Source organism: Ictalurus punctatus, chromosome 27 (assembly GCF_001660625.3).
Source record: "Ictalurus punctatus breed USDA103 chromosome 27, Coco_2.0, whole genome shotgun sequence".
Lineage (NCBI taxonomy): Eukaryota > Metazoa > Chordata > Actinopteri > Siluriformes > Ictaluridae > Ictalurus > Ictalurus punctatus.
This window is the reverse complement of record NC_030442.2, coordinates 9,990,699-10,012,959: the sequence shown is the minus strand read 5'-3', so window position 1 is coordinate 10,012,959 and position 22,261 is coordinate 9,990,699. Positions and strand designations below refer to the sequence as shown.

At 38.1% G+C, this 22,261-nt stretch overlaps 1 protein-coding gene and 1 long non-coding RNA gene across 6 annotated transcripts in view; one reads left to right on the top strand and one right to left on the bottom strand.

Annotated features, from left to right (window-relative positions):
* Window positions 1-270: 270 nt before the first annotated feature.
* LOC108259209 (uncharacterized) lies at window positions 271-11,254 on the bottom strand. Its single transcript, XR_006981242.2, has 3 exons — window positions 11,188-11,254; window positions 2,812-2,934; window positions 271-2,358 (listed from the first exon to the last, which is right to left on the bottom strand). It is a non-coding gene; the product is annotated as an uncharacterized LOC108259209 (long non-coding RNA).
* kcnq1.1 (potassium voltage-gated channel, KQT-like subfamily, member 1.1) overlaps window positions 9,855-22,261 on the top strand; it is a 41,265-nt gene continuing 28,858 nt past the window's right edge. For all 5 annotated transcript variants that reach the window (XM_053676640.1, XM_053676638.1, XM_053676639.1 and 2 more), the window contains exons 1-2: window positions 9,855-11,580; window positions 20,609-20,699. In XM_053676640.1, coding sequence (XP_053532615.1) covers window positions 11,294-11,580; window positions 20,609-20,699 — 378 coding nt within the window. In that variant the 5' untranslated portion in view covers window positions 9,855-11,293. The remainder of the gene's footprint in view (window positions 11,581-20,608; window positions 20,700-22,261) is intronic.

The following is a 22,261-nucleotide window of genomic DNA, read 5'->3' as shown; positions in this document are numbered from 1 at the left end:
CTTAGGGGTGTACTCACTTTTGTTGCCAGTGGTTTAGACATTAATGGCTGTGTGTTGAGTTATTTTGAGGGGACAGCAAATTTACAATATTACACAAGCTGTACACTCACTACTTTACATTGTAGCAAAGTGACATTTCTTCAGTGTTGTCACATGAAAATATATAATCAAATATTTACAAAAATGTGAGGGGTGTACTCACTTTTGTGAGATAATGTATATATAAATATTAAAACTTGCAAGATATTCTAATGCATTAATGAGCATGAATTTAACAAGAATTCTGGGGAAACTTTGCTAAAATACATGTATGAGACTTGCAAATCATTCAGTCAAAACCTAGGTGTTATATTGAAGAGATTCAGGATGCCAATAAACAAGGCTGTTTAAAATTACAGCCATCATCCATATTAGAATTTACAAAAGTAACATAGCACAAGATGATCATGAACTATGATTTGGCACTCTGCTTATATTTAGCCTCATTGGAAATTAATATATAATATTAGCAGGACTAATTCAGTTTTGAGATGCATCATGGCTGTATCTTACATACTTACGTTCCTAATAATATTATTAATATGAAAATCATATGGAACAACTTTAAAAAGCAGATTGTATGGAATAAAAGCTTGACATGCATCTCATTTAATTGGGTTGCTTCTTATAAATATATCTTTCAAAATTAAGTTACATACTACAAAAGACTCTCATATTACACTGGATACACATGGAAGTATTCCTAACTGACTATGCTTAGAATTAAATGAGCTTGATTATTATTGATTATAAATTATGGTGGTGCAGCAGGCAGCATTGCTGCTTCATGGTGTTAGGGTCCCTGGTTCGATCCTGAGCTCAGGTTACTGAATGAGTGTGTGAATGTGTCTGGGCCTGGCGTCCCCATCCAGAGTGTATTCCCTCCTCGCAAATAGTGTTCCTGGGTGAGGCTCCGAATAGTCCACAATACTCACCAGGATAAAGCAGTTACGATAGATGAATGAATGAGGATCATTAAGTCATTGCAAGTGTAAGAGATTGTTCTGACAGATACAAAGCAATTTGTTAATGTTCACATCACAATTAAAAACTTCTGAAATATTCAAGGGGTTAGTTAAGTGTTCACCGAAGAGGTGGGTCTTTAGCTGTTTTTTGAAGATGGTGATGGATTCTGCTGTCTGGATTGAGGTGGGAAGTTCATTTCACCACTGAAGGACAGTCAATTTGAAGGTTCTGGAAAGGGACCTCATGCCTCGCTGAGCAGGCACTACCAGGCGTCTGTCATTAACTGATCGCAGGTTGCATGAGGGAGCATAAACCTCAAAGAGAGTATTGAGGTAGGGAGGTGCTGTTCCAGACAAGGTCTTGTACATGAGCATCAAGGCCTTGAATTTAATGTGGGCAGCTACAGGAAGCCAGTGGAGGGAGATGAAAAGACATGGGTCCTTTTGGGCTGGTTGAAAACAAGCTATGCTGATGCATTCTGAATCATCCGAAGGGGTTTGATGGAGCTGGCTAGGAGGCCTGGGAGTAGAGCATTGCAGTAGTCCACTTTTGAGATAACAAGAGCCTGTGTAGCCTGTTCAGTGAGATAGGGTCTGATTTTCTTGATGTTGTACAGAATTAACCTACAGGATCATGCAGTTGTTGAAATGCGGTCTGTAAAGGTCAAGTTGTCATCGAAAGTCACCCCAAGGTTTCTGGCTGTCCTGGTTAGCTTGAGTGTGGTTGAGCCTATCTGTACAGTGAGGTTGTGGGATGACGAGAAGTTCCGTTTTTTGCCAAGTTGAGCTTAAGGTGACATTCCCTTATCCAGTTTGAGAACCTCACACCTCCGGGGTTGGGGGTTCATATCCTGCCTTTGCTCTGTATGTGTGGAGTTTGCATGTTCTCCCCATGCTCCAGGGGTTTCCTCCAGGTACTCATGTGTTGTAGGCAGACTGGCATTTCCAAATTGTCCGTAGTATGTGAATGGCTGTGCGATTGTGCCCTGTGATGGATTGGCACCACATCCAGGGTGTCCCCCGCCTTGTGCCCTGAGTTCCCTGGAATAGACTCCAGTCTCTCCTGCAACCCTGTGTAGGATAAGTGGTATGGAAAATGGATTGATGGACAGATAGAGTTTGTCAAATGTTTACTATGTTCTAACTCATACTATACCTGAATGTGTCATTCTGCTCTATCAAAGTTGCCTGTGCTGGGTTTCTTCAGCCACTTCTTCTCTTTCTGCTAATGTAAAGGCCAATGAGACCATTGCTTTCTCTAATGGCAGCCTATCCACTCTTTGATGTGTATGTGACTGGCATATTCGCCAGAGTCACTCCGGAGTCCATGCAGTTCATCTGCTGATCTCATTTGCTTAGCAGCGTGGAATAAAAGCATCTCAGAAAAAAAGAAAGCGCGAGAGAGAGAGAGAGGAGAGAGAGGAGAGAGAGAGAAAGAGAGACAGTGACTAACAAGCCCTTCCGTCCCTCACGGCAGCAAGTGTTGTGTATGTCACAACTCAGTGGAAAACTCAATTTCCATTTCATAGCACTTGGGAGAGAAATTGTGCCAAGTGTGTTCATAGTATTGCTGTATCCCTGTGTATGTTTGTGTGGTGTACAGAATGACAATTTCACACCATGCTAACAAAATTGTAAGTGCCACCATCCCAGATGTACAGTTTAAGATTAGAATCCCACAGAAATCACTATGATGGAATTCCTCAGACATGTTACAGTTCTATTTCTTCATGTTCAAAGTGGGTTTATAGAACTGGACACATCTAAGGTGTCGCCCTTAAAAGCCACAGAAGTTAAAATGTCTTACATCCTAATAACTGGTTGTGAGTTCCAAACTCAGGACTGTAGAGAGGCAGCGCAGGCCCTTGAACAAGAATGTTAACCTCAAACTGCTCAGGGAGATGGCTGGATTGGATTTTGTCTCACAAATCTGTAGGATAGGTTGGAGAAAATCACCTGCCAAATGATAGCTGAGTACTTAAGGTAAGATACAGCAAAATAAATACAATAATCAAGACTTCTGATGTGGTTTGAATTAAAACATTAGTTCACTGTGAAGATGCGCTCAAAAGAAAGAGTTGTGTTTGAAAATCATTTTTGTTGTTTAATCAAAAAAATACCATGCACTGTTATAAAACAAATCATGCCAGTTTCTAGTATAAAATCTACTGTAAATCCAACCCAAAAGTAATCCAAATTTTAGGACATTCCTGTTATAGCCTTCTAATTAGGGACAGGAACAAACATAGAAAAACTGCATGAGATTTTTTGGTTCTGAACATAGAAAAATCTGATTTGTGGAAAATGGATTTAAAAATACAATGAGTTTAATGTTAATGTATTTCCACTTTTGGTTGATAAGGTTTATAAATGAAATCGGTACAGTTTATCATAATGACACATATACTGACATATATATCAGAAATCAAGTTTATCAGGAATATATGACATGATATAGTTGTGATAAGTGGGCAGAGCTTAAGCCTTTATCAAAGTTGCACAGTTTCAGATAATGCGTTGGTTGCCAGTGAATAAATAATATGTACAATTTACAAATGAGTTTTCCCATTCATATTACGGCAGTTTAAGATAATGTATTAAACATACAATTTATCAAAAAGAAAAAAAATTGACAAATGACAGACTTGACCTTTGCCTGAACTTCGTGATCTGAACAATCTTGATTACCTCTAACAAGTTATTACTAGGCTATAATTACTCTAATATACAAAGAAGTGCTATAAAATGTATTTGAAAGCAGTTGGCACCATTACCATGTAAATATACTACCACTGACATATTTAGAATAGAGATAAATTGCATTCACACACATATTTTGTACAATCTGTCTATGTCATCTTTCCAAGTACTTTTATGTAACTGTGTCCAGATACCGAAACAATTTATAAGCCATTAGTCTAAATGTATATTGCTTTTACAATCTGAGAGAGGTGAGGAGAGGTGAACCCACTTATAATCCATGAGGAGAGAGCAAAGTGAGGGCTCACTGAAGAGCTATTTCATGCTAATTTATTCCTGGTGTTTTAAAAAAAAGCATGAGACACATTAGTATTCTTATAGACAGTGCTGAATTCTTCCCCTTTCAGCTGGTGTGTGTTCAAGGATTCATACACGTTTATGAACTTCCTTGGGGGCAGGCTTCCACCCTCCCTTCGATTGACACTCTCAACATGAAATGTACTGAATATCAATGCTTTCTGGCATTGAAAAGACAGAAAACCCATTGACTTCCCTCAAACATAGACATGGACAAAAAAATCTCTTAGAAACTCACAAAAGCGATCAAAGATACTACTGGGAACAAACCCTGTTCAGTTCAAAAGGATCTTAAGCACCAGGGTTAAAAATATCCCATACTTTCCACAGAGGGCATCATTGCAGTTCACATTATCCCAGCCTCACACAGTGAATAATATTCACACATGCATAGACACACACACACATACAAATACACACAGCCCAGATGAATAACCTCAGGGATAACACCTCAGGGTGGAAAGAAAAAGCAGTGTAATTCAGTGTTCAAAGACTGGCTACAGTTTTCACCTTTCCTGACTCAGAGCTTTCAGAACAGACAGTGTCTTTTTAGAAGGCAGAATGAACATCCAGCCAAATGCCAGACGAACACCCAGACAGTTTATACAGGCAGCAGAGTAAACATATCATGCAGTATGTAAATAATTGAACCTGGCTGATTTTTGTTGTTGGTAGTATGGCTCTGTGATCCAGAAAATTGGTTTAAAATGTCAGCTTTAATTTGAGGGTATTTAAAGTTGTTGGAAGGAATCATGGCCATTTTTATACCTAGCTGTCTTTTCCTTCAGTCATGCACAGGTTAATATTTATCTTATCTGCCCAGATCCTTGCAGCTTTTTTTTTTTTTTTTTTTTTTTTTTTACTTTTAAGTCTAGCTTGGCCTTTCGTGAAGCTTACAAGTGGTTTCTTTCTTTATTGTAAACCATCTGGGGTGATGCTGGTGTCTTCCTCTCGTTGTGGGAGTCTTTGACGCATCTCTGCTTAAATGCTAAACAGTTTTTTTTTCTTGCTTCTTAGCAATGTACCAAACAAATGATTCTGACATCCTCAGTATAATCATGTTGTCTCTAATGACGCATTCATATCATGTGGGAGAATATAGAGGAATGTGACATTTTCCACTATTTGGACTTAGTTGGAAATCTCCAGACTTTTTTTGAAATGACATTGCCATTTTGTTTACTAGATAGTTGCAGTCTTATCTAGTTTCTGCTGTTGGTTTTAGCTGTGTTCACAGTAGCATATCTGTTCCTAATCTTTAATAGAAAATATCATATCCTTGGAAATAGCATAGCATGCTCATGTTGCCAGAAGCCTAGTTTTCAGGAATGGTCAGTAAAAGTGCTACCAAAATTCCAACTTAGAATTACTGCTCCAAGGTCAGTGTTGTTGTTTTCCCCAGTTAAGTAGTAATTACTGTTATCCCCTTGTGACTGCAGCATTACTGATTAATTCTCATATTTTGGTAGCCTGTAGCGGCCTTTCCGGGTGTTGACCTTTCCCTGTTTATCATGTTGAGGGACAACAGATGTGAGTGCTATGGAAAATAAGCGATTACTTGAATCCCTTAGAGGGATGACTTTATGCCAAAGTCTTTATCCTCTCATGATAATGTCTTTAGTGAAACATATCATGTTTGTGCCCTCGACATAAAAGTAAGAAAGTCTTTGGCTAACATTTCAGCTATATGAGCTTGGTGCACATAAAGACGTTACTGGAGATAACATCTTCATTTCTGACTAATTTTTGAATGATTGCTCAGTTAAATGTGAGGTGACTGTGTTGTATTAACATTGCAGTTATATAACAGTTTTTGTGCTGCAATATATTCTATTTAGCTCAGTTTTGTCACTGTTTTGTCACCTCATCCTCATGTGTTCCAGATTCTGGAAAAATTGTCTAGCAACGAATATCCTAATTAAAAATAGTTCCTGCCATATTCTTGGTGTATGTGCACAGTGCTGCCGTGAAGTCTTTTGGTAACTCTGACCAGGAACCAAGCAAGGGCTTAGAAACACACAAAGAACAAAGAGACCCACACAGGTAAAGCATCAGAGACGGGTTATAGCTTTATAGTACTTCAGAGCCATTCCGTTTCTCTGCCACAGGTCTAGACAGCTTTGTTTCCAACAAGGCCAATCTACAGGCAGCTGTTCTGCCCTTAGGTCATCACAGTTAGTCCACAGTACTTAACTGGTCTCATTGATTAAGCTACTGAAAAATAACTTGGCTGTGGATTTGATTTTGGACCCTACCACAATGTAATGAAAAAAGAAACAGCTTTACACACTTTCCTCAACAGAGATTGTTTCTAATTGTCTATGATTTTACCAACAACCCTCCAATATAAATGTTCAGCATGAAGCATGATATTGTCTAATAGTGGACTCCAGTATGACTTTAGTATTATAAGGTTCAGTCTGGGTGAAAATTTTCTGTTGGCAAAACTCTATCAATCATGCAATCCACATTTACAGTTCAAGAGGGTCTATTTCAACAGTGCTACAAATGTAGAATCTAAAAATAATGATGCATATTGAAAGTGCCTTTTTTTTAAAACTAGGGCTTAGACACATGCAGCTTTGGCTTTATAAGGTTCAACCTGGTTGCTTGTAATTAAACCTCCCTCAGTATCAATTTTTTAAGCAGTAGATAAAATCTTCTGGTATAACTCAGATGTAAATCTCTTTAGCTACAGTACCTTCATTTATCAATATGATTGTGTTCGGTATTTATTTTTTTTTAATAAGATATCAGACTGCTTTTTGCACTGTAGTACATTTTATTTTCTATACAAGCTAAGTAACAACAACAAAACCAACAACAGCAATGTCATGCAATGAATGTCAGAGTTTTTTTCTTTCTTTTCTGGCCCTGAAATTATATCCACCCCAACCTGGAACATAGCAGAACTGACAATGAATATATAGTTTCACCAGAGGGGGTGTTGTCAGTATGAGAGAAAGGGAAGGCTTGTCAGGATTTTCACCTGCACTTGAGCTTGTAGGCACCAGAGGGCTACAAAAACTGCAAATTGCACCTTATTCATATTAAAATATTGTTATATTATGTTATATATGATATAATGTGACATTTGTTAGCTTCAGTTAAACTAAATAAAAAGTTTGTATTACACAATTGCATGTACTCATTAACTGAATAGCTAACTAAAGCAGTGCTTGTGCAGTGGTAGCAACTAGCTAAACCATTCAGGTTAGTGTCACTGTAAACCTCAACAATCATCAATCAATCAAGGTATTGATAGATAAAGTATTATTTAGTCCTGGTTACTCTGCAAACTGGTTTAGAAAGGATCATTTTTTAATGCTGGTGTCTGTAAAATATTACATTTTCTTTCAAACATTTAACATATTGTTAAATTAAATTAAGTAAGTTTGAAATGTTTTATACTACACCCATCTTTTAAATTTAAAACACACTTTTATTTAACACTTACTGACACATTTTAGCCTTAGTATATAGCATTTTAGCCTTAGTATATATACGGCTTCAAGAAATGCCTGGTGACTTGATTAAGTGAGAAGATGAGAAGCTGGGCTTTGATCAGCCAGAGACACAGCTGTCACCTTATTCTTGAAAGTACCTTCATATATATATATATATATATATATATATATATATATATATATATATATATATATATATATATATATATATATTCATTTTCACATTTTCATACCTTGGCAGAGTGTTAGACCCTACATGAACTCAATTTGGTGAATTTCTATGAGATCATACAAGCTGCCATCACCAAACAAGCCACGTAAATGAACTTTCTCCCTTTCACTGAGCCTAGATATATAATATTTCATATAAATATTCTTGTACTTTCATTTAATATCCTATTTTACCTCAATTACAAGCCTTGTTGAGATACTAGATGCTCTCAAGTAACAGAGTGGTGGCAGATGGGCATAATTAAAGACTCCTGGCTCTGTTGACATCCATTAGCTCTTGGGAATTGCTACACTTTTGTACAGCTATAGAATCCCTGCTCGTTGATTTTTATGGTAAATAATGTTGGGAAGTGCTTAAAATACCTGAACAAAGCAAAATGCTGACAAGACTAAATATCTGTGTCTGGGCAATATAAGTGAAATACTCAGATCATAAAAACAATTTCCTGCGAATGAATTAGCCACTTGTAACAGTGATGTCATGAGTCTACGATGTGGAAAAGGACATCTTTTCAGTTACGGATCTGGTTGTATATTTATAGAATTATAACAGGACCATTTCAAGTAGTATAAAATAGAATATTCTAGCATACCTGAACTCCTTTAGACCTTCAGAATATATTATACAACATGTAGTGGTGGATTCTCTGTAACAATATAAATTTTTAACTCTAACAGTATTTTCTTTTAAAGTCATCATGTATTGTTAATGAATACTATGTCATGAAAACCACTAATAGCTACTATAATAATAAAAGCACTCTAATATCAAAGTAGGGTATCATAATATATTAAAGATCCACTTTTCAGTAATAATTCAGTAAATGTAAGTGATAGAGAATAGAAGTCAAGGCTAAACATTGTAATACTGCACTCTGCTGTACAATGTAAAACATAGCAGCCAATCTAAGATGAATAGTGAGCATGGTTTAGCCAAGAGATACATCATGTAACATTGCAATGAGCCAGTAGCGTTTGTTCTCTCAGCTATACCATATTACAGACTACTTAGTCTGCAACAGTGAAATCGAGCTATCCTGACTTTAGTTGAATGAGACAGTGGTTTAATATATGCAATAAGCCTTGCATGTATATAAATAAATATACAATTGTGTTCCAAAATTCAGTCAGAAATTCAACTGTGCTGCTGGATATTTAGTCACCTCATATATACTGCAACCTCTGCAAGCTGAATGGAACTCTAATGAATCCTGAGATCTCCATCCATTTTTCTTTTAAACAAGATGTATGTGCCCCCTGCCACACACACACACACACACACACACACACACACACACACACACACACACACACACACCCTCTCAAACACAGTTTTATACTTGGACATGTGTACATGTGTGCATGCACTGAATGTCACTGTTTTGCTAACTTACGTGGTACTGTATCTGTATCTGTCTTATGGTACAAATCTTATGTACAAATAAGTCGATTGCAAAGCTGTTTCAGATCCAGCACATCTTTCTTTCATATAAAAGAAAAAAAAATCTGGGTTTTGATTACACCAGGGAACCTTTAATTCTATTTGACCTTCACTAGTATAATAAGCCTGCAGTACTATGTAGGTTAGATTTCCTGAGCAGCCTCGGCACTGATGATCTCCGTATACATCTCTCTATCTCAATATCTGCCTGTCAACAGGATCTGTCACCACTTTGGTGCGACATGACTTCAATAAAAACCCACGGCTCAGCGAATCAATGCTTCCCTTAATTCTCAAGGATGATCCAGCATGAATTCAAGGTCATGGACAAGAGGTTTTACACTTTCACCCATGGCACAGGGAAGGACATTTAGAATGTGCAATGTTAAGTCAATGGAAATGTGGCAGGGAATATTTTCCTTAAAACCATCAACAGAAAATGCTTCTTGTTCAACACTAACAATGGGTTAAACAGTATAGGCTAGTCAGTACATGTTTAGGCTAGTCAGTACAAGTCAAGTCAATCCTCTGTACAACTGTATACACTGAAAGAAAATGTTTCTTCAGGAACATTGTGCAATACATAATGCAGCAGCACAGTACTACATGTACTACATGAAGTATCTTGTATTACAATTTAGAAAAATGTTTTGGTCCTCCTAATGTCTGTAAGACTGGAACAGATCATTTAACATTGTGAATTGTGTTGTATTGCAATATTAGCCTTATGCAGCAGCGGCTCATGACCATAGATTGTGGTGTGGCCAAGTAGGACAAGTAATCCTGTAATAGACAGTTGAGATTTGGCAACATACAATCATCAAGAATAAAGTCTAGCCGCTCATTTTTGAGCTTAGATTTAGACATACCTTTTTTTATCCAGTCTGTGCCCACTATAGTCTCAGATTCCTGTTCTTGGTTGACAGGTTTGGAAAGTAATGAGGTCTTCTGCTCTTGTAGCTGCCTCAAGGTTTGAGATGCTTTTCTGCCCACCACAGCTGTAAAGATTGGTTTCCATAGGTTTTCCTGTTACCTGAAGCCAGTCTGGCCCTTCTCCTCTGACTTCTCTCATCAATAAGGTATTTCTGCTCACAGAACTGCTACTCATGGAATGTTTTTCTTGTTCTTTTTTTTTTTTGCTATTTTTTTTTTTTTTTTTTTTTTTTTGCTTTTTATGGTTTTCACACCATTCTGTATAAAGTATAGAAATGGGTGTGTATTATTCAAACCATGACACGCTCAAAGTCACTGACAAAAATTTGTTCCTCAAGCTGATGTTTGGTGTGAACATTAGTGAAGCTCTTGACCTGTATCTGCAGGATCTAATGCAGTGCACTGCTGCCACATGTGCAGGTGTACAAGTGTTTGTAGAAAAGTGGACTATGAGTATTTAATGAGCGGTCATTGACTTTAACATAATACTGACACATTTTTACAAGCACATAAATGGGCCATATATGATATGTGTTTATGGGCTCAAAAAGACACCAGACTTTGTGAAGCATGACCTGCAATTGTCTTTTGCAAATATGAACTTTGAGTTTTGCAAATACTCATGACATGTGTAACAATATTTAGATAACAGAGCTCAGAAATATAAGCAACATGTGCGTTTAACTGAATAATACAACTAATAGTTTCAATGCACTGAAAGAAAGAGGTCGTTTTTAATTACCTGCCGGATAATTGTGTGTCACTCATCGGAAATGAATGAGGCTGAATTCCAAATGAATTTCGTTATAAGCGCGCTACACAGGGTATGGCTACTGGGTCCTGCGTAGATGCACGACACCTCCAATAGGAAGCGGTTTGAGATTTAACAGCAGTAGCTCGATTTAACAGGCATGGGGTCTACGTTATGCTCTCAGAATCCGTTAACATCATGTAATCGAATGCGTTCTTAAAATACTAACAGAGCGGAGAATACATGTGCGAGTCTGGATAATGTGTGTGTATTAATAGAAAGGAAGGCGCTTAATCTTCTAACCTCAGTTCCATCACTGGCACCCGATTGAAGAAACACTGCAGTCAAGTGAAAGTTGCTCTGCGTTCTCTGTTCCTCTCATGCAAGTCTCTTTTCGTCGCTAGACAACATGAACGTGTCCGAATCCTGGCGCGTTGGAGATTCTTCTGTTCCTGAGTTGGAGATGGCGGAGGATCCGGGCGCGCGTGCCACCCGGGAGAAGAGCGCGCAGCAGGACGGGAACGCGCCACAGGCGTTGCCTCAGCGCCGAGTCTCTCACCTGTACAACTACGGCCACCGGATGTCCGTGTACAGCGCCACGCGACCCGTCCTCACCCGCGCTTACCTTCAAGGACAGGTGTACAACTTTTTGGAAAGACCGTCGGGGTGGAAATGCTTTGTGTATCACTTTACAGTGTGAGTACTAGCGGTGCGAAAGAAATTATGGTAAAGCATATATTACAATATGTTACAATATTCTATGTTATAATATATAGTTTGTTTACCTATTTACTTATTTATTTATTTATTATTTACTGAGGAACAGACATAACTCTGAAGCCAAGAGAGTAATACAACATGTTCATGAAAAGTAATCTTTTGCTTAGTTAGTGAGCCTTAATAAAACTGTAACCATTGATCAGCCTTCTAGAACTGCAAGATTTGATGTGCGTTCTAGAACTGTAAAAATTGATGACGTCTTAAAACTGTGACAGTTGGTGAGTGTTCTACAACTGCTAAGTTTGAGGAGCGTTTTAGAACTGCAACAGTTGGTGAGTGTTCTAGAACTGCTACATTTGGTAAGTTCTAGAATACTCACCATGTAGCAGCAACAGTTGGCAAGTGTTCTAGAACTGCTACATTTGGTAAGTGTTCTAGAACTGCAAATAGTTTGCGAGTGTTCTAGAACTGCTACATTTGATGAGTGTTTAGAAGTGCAACAGTTGGTGAGTGTTGTAGATCTGACGGATTGGTTAGTGTTGTAGAACTACTACATGTGATGAGAGTTCTAGAACCGCTACATTTGATGAGTGTTTTAGAACTGTAAAAATTGCTTATGTCTTAATACTGCAGCAGTTTGTTGAGCGTTCTAGGACTGCAACATTTGGTTGTTGGCCAAGAACTGTGATAGTTGGTTGATCTAGAATTGCTATACTTGGTGAGTGTTCTAGAACTGTGATAATTGTTAAATGTTCTATTACTGCTACATTTGGTGTGTGTTCAGGAACTACTGAGAAAAGCCAGTATAACAGCAGAAAGGGGTACTGTGATGCGATATTTTAAATATCTTATGCTATTCTGATGGTATTGTTATGTAATAACTTACGTTAATGATAATCTATCAGAAAGACACCATAAAGGGGGTATTATGATGTAACATCTTATAGTTGTAATAATACATCATCATGATTTCACACTGAAGAGGTAAGGGTATTGTTTAAGAGGAGAATACACTGAAGTGCAGAACATAAATTTAGTCACAATGTGTATTTTTAACTGAACTTACAGAACATCTTGCTTAGCAGCTGAACTGTCTTTGTCCACTTGATTGGCACAGAAATCAAGGTCATAAAGAGTGGGAGGGAATTAATAAACCAATATTAAGCACAACACTCCAGCATTTGATCCATGACGTTAGTGTTGACTATCAGGTGAGATTTCTAAGAGTGGAGATTGCACTCATGGTGTGAAAAGTCTTGTTTTCAGGATCATCTGAAGACAGTGTGAGAGGAATGTGCAGAATGAAGGCACCAGCTGCTTGTCATGTTCTCTGTTCCTAGCAGGAGAGGAGGTGATAATGGGCTGCTAAACTTGGCAGCATCGTGGTCGCTCTCTGGAGCCCAGGGGCCTGCTGACCTCGTGACCTACTGCTGCTGGATTGTGATAGGGGGGAAGTCTGGGAGTGTTAGTGTGCCTTCTGTGTGCTAAACTGTATAGATAACAAGTCCAGTGAGCACATGGGCTTTTACAAGATTGCTTTTAAAATGTATGTTTCATCTATGTTGATTATGGAAAGATAGACAGACAGACTGAGGTATTATCTCTCTGAGCTCACAAATGATATATATTTGAAATATTTCAAGTCATTCAACAAGGAAACTTTTCAAAATATCATGCAATAAGTAGTACTGACTTCTATACCCTATATAGGGGCATGCTATGTCCAGTTGAAATTCAGCCTAGAATCTATCCAGAACTGTCAATTTGACATCCTCCCAAAGCCTGCAAAGATCTGGTCATTTTTGTTCCTGAAATAGCAAAAACTGGGCTTGGATTTGGAGGAGAAAACAGGAAGCAGGGAAATAATGTGCAAGGAAAGAAACTATTTGTCATTAAACCAGTTCATGCACCTGTAAGAAGTATTAGAGACTATCAGCACGGGAAAACACTGTTCCTAATAAACCTGTTCTTAATATTGTTCATTCAATTAGCTGTCACATGAAAAGTTCTAGACTGATGGCTAAATTGTAACCTTTTCTCTTGTATGAGGGAGTATGAATAGGAGGCAGGCGAGCAAGATGAGCTGAGATGTTCGCTTACTTACAGTACCTCTGCTCCAACCACAGCAAAGTTACTTGTGTAGAGGGATGAACTGCACTTATCATTACAGCATGACAGTCTGTGTTTACTTGCATGTCTTTATGTGTGTTTCTGCATACCAGTGCATGCTTGAATGTGCACATGCTGTTGTGTACATGTGGTATAAGTTTATAGCACATTGTTTATGATCATCTGTATAAGACTGAGTGATAGAAGACAGAGTGGAATGTCTGCTGTTGTCATATGAGGCTCATTCTGAAAGGCAGAAGGCAAGATAGGAAATGGACAAGCTGAATAAGATAGCACAATTACAACATGTCCATTATAATAAAACACCTCAACCAATAGCCTAATGCACATTATGCATGAGAGGCATTAAATATCAGTTATGCAATTTATTAATAGAGCAACATTAGATGTATGGAAGGAGTCCATAACACTGGGCAGATAAAAGCATCTTCTTTTTTGTAGTTCTGTGTAGGTGATAAGTCAGTGGTTAAGGTTGTGAATTCAAATCCCTCTATTGCCAGACTGCCACTGTTGAATCTTTCAGCAAGGCCCTTAATCCTCAGCTGCTCCACAGTTATGAGTCATGTACAACGGATGACTCTTACACTAATTTACTCTGAAGTTGGGCTATTTTTAATTCATTCATCTACAGTAATCTCTTTATCAGAGTTGCAGTGGATCCAAAGCTTTGGAAGTACACCTTGGATTGGGGTGGGGAAGGGGTACACAGCTGCATCTCAAAAAAATTGACTATCATGGAAAAGTTAATTTTTTCCTTAATTTAATTCAAAAAGTGGAACAATTCTAATATTTTGAGATACTGGATTTTTAATTTCCACGAGCTGTGAGCTGTAATGATCAAGATTTAAACATAAAAAGACTTGAAGTATTTCACTTTATGTGTAATGAATCTAGAATATATGAACGTTCCACTTTTTGAATTAAATTATGGAAAAAAATGAACTTTTCCATGATATTCTATTTTTTTTTTTTTTTAGATACACCTGTAGTACATACAGTACACTCATTCACACTTTATCATAACCAGCCCACCCTACCAGCATGCTTTTGGAAACCAGAGAAGCCAGGTGAAACCCACGTGGACATTGACAGAAAGAAAGAATAATGTCCACTCGATTTGGTGCTAATGAAAGATTCTCTTTCCCCCCATGAGGATGCAGATTGCTTACAGCACACAACAGGCTTAGCACTTGTCATTTAATGAGGACTCTTTGGCACATCACAATCTACTGCCAGTTTCACAATGAAGATTAATAAGTGATATATTGTGTTGTGACATCACATTTATATAAAGACCTTGTTGGTCACTCTGTCTGCTTTAGCTTTGTTTTTAGAACTAATTAGCATGAGCAGTGTTTGCTGAGCTCTGCTGGTTTCACTGAAGCACAAATGTATTATTCATATAAAACGGTCATATTTGCGGGCTGTTTTTGTAGACTCTGTTGTAACTGCAGGTTCGTCTTGTGTTGAAAAGCCCTTCTGAAGGCAATAAAAACTCATGCACTTGGTAAAAATGATTATGATGAGGACTGATGACTGATGAAGATGAAACTTCTGGCAGGCAGCCATTTCCTAATAGACTGTGTTTCCTTACGTCTCTGGCCCCTCCCTATGTGGCAGCGCTGACAGCTAACAGCTGGCCTTCCTTTGTCATAACAGCAGCTGTGCTGCATGCTGTCGGCTCTTTGGTTGTGTTTTGCTGGTTGGTAATGTTTTTTAAATGCATGAATGAGGCGTTTACATTTTGGCTGACATGCTGTACAAAACACCTCTCTGATGTTGAATGAAAACAAAAAGTGTGAGATAAAAATGGTCATTACAGAGCTTCTTTCTAATTGCAGTTTCACTGTCTAGAACAATTAACTCATGGTTATGTTATAGTTAACATCAATAAATAGATCCATGTGAATCAAATTGAATCAGTCCACATTTATGAAAAATTATTATGTAATAGCTTCAGTGCAGTGTTTTCTAACCTTGTTATACATTTAGATGTTCTCCAGGTCCATTAAATGTCTGATACTGTTTTATCTAATACATTCTAAAATATCTGCCTGGCCTCTTTGTTAATATACCTAGGTTTTTCAGAGGATTAGCGTAGACAAAACTGTGCCCCTGTCTGAATAATGGCATAGCTGCTCAAGGTAAAACTTGCTTATCTCTCAATTAAGAAAACAGTTTTATCTTGAGTATGGAGGACTTGAAGCAGGGTTTTTTGTTGGTCCAACCATTCAGTAATGCAGTTGACCTTGTAGGAGAGCAACCCAGAGATGTGTTTAACCTCCAACCCCGTGTTTTCAAGCTCACCTGGACTTTACACTTAGTAGATAAGCTGCAAAATTGGTCACTGACAATTTAAACACACGCACACATACACACACACACACAGCGAGAGATCAAACATATTAAAGTCTAATTATTATAAATAGTAGCATCTCAGATGCTCATTAGAACATTTAAGTAATTAGGACATTCTGTAATGTTAGAGTTATACTGTTCTGTTCCCTCTAGGGATTATTTGTTTCTCAGCAAAGGGTACTTTTTGTACAGTTGCAATCAAAATTGCAAATCCCCATTGCAAATCAGGTTTATTGTCAAAATTTACAGACTTTCAGCTGTTTGCAATGAACAAATCAAACAAAAGCGATTGAAATAGATCAACACAATGACTGCTTTAAGTGGTTTCCCAAAATTCAACTGAAAATGCAACTTATAATGACTTCACCAGTTTCAAAATTATTCAACCCTCTGAGAAGAATCCCTCACAACAGCACAAATATGCAAAACAGGTGTTGTCTCAAGCACACATGATGCAACTCATCAAGGGTGTCATTAGTTGCACCAGGTGTGCTTGAGCTGGAACACATGATATACCTGAACTGGCTAGGGGCAGAAAATACATAAAATACCTGGACGGGGCAGAAAAAGAAAGCTATCAATGGCTGCAACCAGATATCCGAGAAGGGAAGTTGTGAAAACCCCTCGAGTGACTGCAAAAGACCTGCAGCAAGACTTGGTGGCAATAGGCACTGAGGTTTCAGTGAGCATAGTAAGGCATGTACTAAATGTAGAAGGTTTCCATGCTAGAACTCCAAGACGTACACCGCTACTGACCCAAAAGCATAAGAAAAGTCGGCTCAAAATCATAAATAAGCTTCAGAAATTTTGGGATTCTGTTCTGTGGAGCAATTAAACCAAAGTTATGGAACTTATGGTGGTGGCTCGGTGATGCCCTGTGGCTGCTTCCTCTGACACTGGAAACCTGCAGCGTGTAGAAGGCAAGATGGATTCATTGAAGTATCAGGAAATCCTAGGAGAAAACGTCATGCCGTCTGTGAGGAAGCTGAAGCTTGGACGTCATTGGTCCTTCTAACAGGACAATGATCCCAAGAATGGCTTGGCGGTTAAGGCTCTGAGTTACTGATCAGAAGGTCGGGGGTTCAAGCCCCAGCACTGCCAAGCTGCCACTGTTGGGAAATTGACCAAGGCCCTTACCCCTCTCTGCTCCAGGGGCGCTGTATCATGGCTGACCCTGCGCTCTGACCCCAACTTCCTAACATACTGGGGTATGCGAAGAAAACAATTTCACTGTGCTGTAATGTATATGTGACAAATAAAGACTCATTATCATTAATACCTCAAATTAAATAAGGCTTGGAAGATTCTACAGGGCCATCACAGTCACTTGACTTGAACCCCATAGAAAATCTCTGGTGGGATTTGAATAAGGCAGTTGCAGCATGCAAACCCAAGAATATTACTGAACTGGAATTGCTCGTGAGGAATGGGCTAAGATTCCTCAGGAAAGCTGCCAGAAGCTATGCATCTTATTTGCATATACATACATTCACTTATTTATATATATATATATATATATATATGTGTGTGTGTGTGTGTGTGTGTGTGTGTGTGTGTATATATTTATGTATATATGCACTATATACTATTATATCTGAGCTCTTGTTAGCAAGGAGTCTGACACCTGGACCAGATGACTGTCCTTGACATTGCTCAGCTGTCAGCAACCTTTCATGTACATGTATATGATTACAGTGTTTATGATTATATTGAACATGTCAACATTTTTTTCAGTAAATATATTTCCAATGAGGCTATTCGCATGAAATTTTCACCAGATATCAATATTAACTCAAGAAATCCGCAAATATAAGGAATTCACAACATTAAAGTTCATAAATAAAGTTATGTGTAATAAAGTGGGAGAGGGAAAAAACTATTGAACACACTAAGAAAAAGCAGTTCTTCAATGCAAGTAAGGGAAGAAATCAGCTGATATCCATAAGTAGTTAGAAAGTATACCTCCTATCTGTGCAAATTAATATCAGCTGGGTTAGTAAATTAATAGTCTATAAAAAGGCTTTTTCTTACCAAGGTGTCACACAAGAAACATCTGATGATGGGTTAAAGCAAAGAGCTCTCCTTAGACCTTTGCAACCTTATTGTTGTGAAACATATTGATGGAATCAGATACAGACGTATTTCAAAACTGAATCCTCCAGTAAACACCATTAGGGCCGTTATCCACAAGTGGAAGCAATATCACTCTGTCATCAACCGGCCACACACAGGAGTTCCTTGCGAGATTTCTGACCTGGGAGTCAAAAGAATAGCCAGAAGAGTAGCCCAAGAGCCAAGGACCACTCGGAAAGAGCTCCAGAAACACTTGCAGGCAGCAGGTGCCATCGCCACAGAGAAAACAATAGGCAATGCACTCCACCGCCATAGCCTCTATACACACTCACCCCGCAAGACTCCATTACTAAAGAAAAGATCATTTAAAAACAAACTAAATGTAGGTGTTAGGACTCAATTAATTAATTATGAATAAGATTTAAAATAAGATTGAAGATAAGATCGATTTAAACTAAAATTCTATTGACTGCATGTTACCTTTGTTTGTGGAACCTCAACAGCACACGGAAACGACGACAAGTTTAAGCTTATCAAGATTACGCTTGTTGTGGTGTGTAAATGACAAAAGTTCATTTGCGTTTGTGAAATGACTCCACTGAACAGAACGACTCATTAGCAAATGAGTATGACACATTACTAGAGTGACTGAGTCTTCAAATATATTAAACGGTTTTAAATGAACTTAAACAGAATTGTGAATCGGTTTTATTTAAACTACTCAGTGTTACTGAAGAAATATTGAAACTATAGAAAATAAAGGGGAAAATGATCTGTCCCAATTGCTGTTTGCTTAATAGAATTAAGAAATCCTAATATGTTAGAACACATTGGATCCATTCAGATAAGATTTCTTGTTAGTTGTTATTTTTGTGTGCTTCATGATGTAATTATGTGGACTAAGCAAGGTGTGTGTTATCCACTTAAGTAACTGACTGGGTGCCAAACTAAACTAATGCTGATACTTTCTGCTACCCGAACAAATTTAATCTATCTAAAACTTATGTTTGCCTGCAAACATCCGCTCCAACGGTCTGCAAATGTGTGCAGTTTTAGTACTGAGGAATGGCTACAAGCAGCAAATTTGAGGATTTAAATTATGATAAAATAAAGTGCAAATTTAGCTATGTGCGTTGCCGTGCTCTGTGTCAGGTTCAGCTGTGTGCCATTCATTCATTCATTCATTCATTTTCCTTCCTTTTTTTCCTGGTGGAAATCACAGTGGAAACAAGATGAGATGGTCTGTCCAGACTTCTCTATCCACCCTGCTGAAAAATCAATAGAAACTATCATAGAAATTCTAATGGTTTCAACTACAAATACCATTACAATCCATCAACTAACCATTAGAACCGTCCTTAATGGTATCCACTATAAATAACATGCTACCAATAGAAGGCAAAAAATTACCAGTAGAGACCCACAGGGACCATTACAGTTTCCATTAAAACCAATACAACTCCCATTATAACCATTAAAACCTTCATTCAGAAGATCAGCGACTCTACTGTCGAGCTCCTCACCCTATCACGAAGACACAAAAGCCTGAGAACCCAGTGAAGGAACATCGTTTCCATCAGCTAATAAGTTGAAATAATAGAATGAGATGTTCTCTTTCTTAGTGACATGTCATGCCAAAATATGTATGTACACTTGACATGGCTAAATAAATAGCTACCTTGCTAGCAACTAGCTCTAGGACATTTTCTAGGACATTACCAACTAGCACTTAAACAAACTATTGAGCATACAAAACCTCTTTCCCTGAGTTATAGTAATTGTAATGACATTTTCAAAGATATAATCTGTTGAGGTGTTTTCTTATTTCTATGAGATTATGAGTATCTATAGGTAAACTTCTATAAAAGCCACTGTGCTTTTATTTTTGCAAGGATGTGAATTTCAAGTTCCTGGCCAGCTGCTTTCACTGCTATTCGTACGCAGACACAATGTTGCCACCTAGTGGACAAGATTAATAAGACATGTCAAACACTAAAATATTAGTAAAAACATCAATGTGATGAAATACAGTTTTCTGACGGGTGTGAAGGGCAGCATGGTGGTGGAGCAGGTAGTGTATTCACCTCATCTTCAGGGTCCCGATCCTGATCCTGAGCTTGAGTTACTGTGTGTGTGGAGTTTCAGTGCATGTTCTCCCTATGTTCACATCGGTTCCCTCTGGGTTCTCTGGTTTGCTCACACCTCCCAAAAACATGCCTGTAGGTGGATTGGTTGTGCTAAATTGAGATTAGGTGTGAATAGGAGTCAGCACGGTGTCCTACCATGAACTGGAGTCCCATCCAGAGTGTGTTCCCGGCATATATTATATGAATTATATATGTATTATATTTTAATTGGTTTTAATAAACTATGGAATTATTTATTTGTTTTATTGTTGTGCTTGGTGTACAGATGAGTGTTTTATGTGTTGTTCCTTTTGCAGGTTTTTGATTGTACTATCTTGCCTGATCCTCAGCGTATTATCTACTATTGATCAGTATCAGGCTTTGGCCCAAGAAACACTTTTCTGGGTGGTGAGTGTTTAATTTTTTATTTTAACACCATTTAAAATATATATATTTTGCTACCACTAGGCTTCATCTAAACAATCAATATGTGTGCTATAACTTGGAGCAATGTCATTTTTTAAATTAAAATCCCTGTGGTTGTAATGAATCATTTCTCTCCAGCAGGGGGTGATAGTGTAATACAATTGATAAAATGACTAGGCTTTATGGAGTGAAAATTATGGAACAGAAATACAGGTCCATGATGCCTTGTAGAAATAGCTACTGTAACTGAAAGAATAACAAATGGCAAAGTCCCCACTGTTTAATTGCATCCAAGACAATAATGTCAAATCATCCTATCTATAATCGATTCAGATATTCATCAAAATAAGTGTTTGCCAGTCTAAATGCATTTTAGAAACAAATTTGCCTGGTAAGAACACAAGATATTGACTTGGTCAAACTGTGATTTTATGTGATTCAATTGATTGCTTACCCAGCTTTAACTTTTTCAAGATTTATATCTGATCAATTGAAGGCTGTTCGGGTAATTAAGGTTCATGCTGTTAATGGCGCTTTACGTTGTGAGAGGGGATATCAGAAACCAAGATAATCAATACAACACTTGATTGCTTGTATGCTCCACTGCCTCAGTGCCATGTGTTCAAGCTAGCGGCTTCCTTCTTCGGACAGCGTTCCCTTTGTTTTTATGTTGAGCTACACTTAATATAATTACAAGACAAAAGACAGAGACAAAGGGAGAGATGGAGAGAATCAATTAGGCCAGGCTGGTAGGGAAAAGGGGAAAGCTAAAATTTGATATTATAGTGTGGTGATGGCACATTAGAGGTCAGAGATCAGCCTATCCACTGGATAAAGAGGATTAAAGCTATGCGATGCATTCTTTACAGGCGACGCTGCGCATCACAAGTTAATACCACAGCCCTGACGCAGGGAATGAGCACTAGGGATTAGGCCAGGCTCTGGTCTTGTTTAAGAGGCCCTGTAACAGGTGTTCCAGGTTTTGAGCATTATTGATTTAACATTCGTTATTACTTACTAATGGAGGTACATCATGACATAGATGAGGATATTTCTCACAGGAAGTAAACCTGCCATGCTGAACCCCTCCTTTCTTCTCCCAACCCCCAGCTCTCCCCGTTTTAATGAGCACAGGCCTGTGTATTCGCTTCACAGCTGTTGGGCTGAACAAAGACAGAAATCATGTACTTTGATGCTTTTCTGCATTGAATTTGCCTGCACAATGATCAGAATCACTTTGCAAACTGTATATTATATTTGGTAAAAACTGGTCTAACTCAGTGAGTGAACTAATATCTCATATTAATTAGCAGATCATGGCAACAACTCTTTAACACTTCTTAACACTTCCTGAAAGACTCAATAGATGGGACTCAAATGCAAATAAACTGAACTGTGAATCCAGCTTAGTACAACATTGTTCTCATGATAGGAATGCTACTGCACATTTGTAATGCATAACGTGCCACCTGGGTCATTGGTCTGTCCAGCCAACGTGACCAACATAACACCACAAAAGGGAAGCTCATCTGTCAGGAAGACAT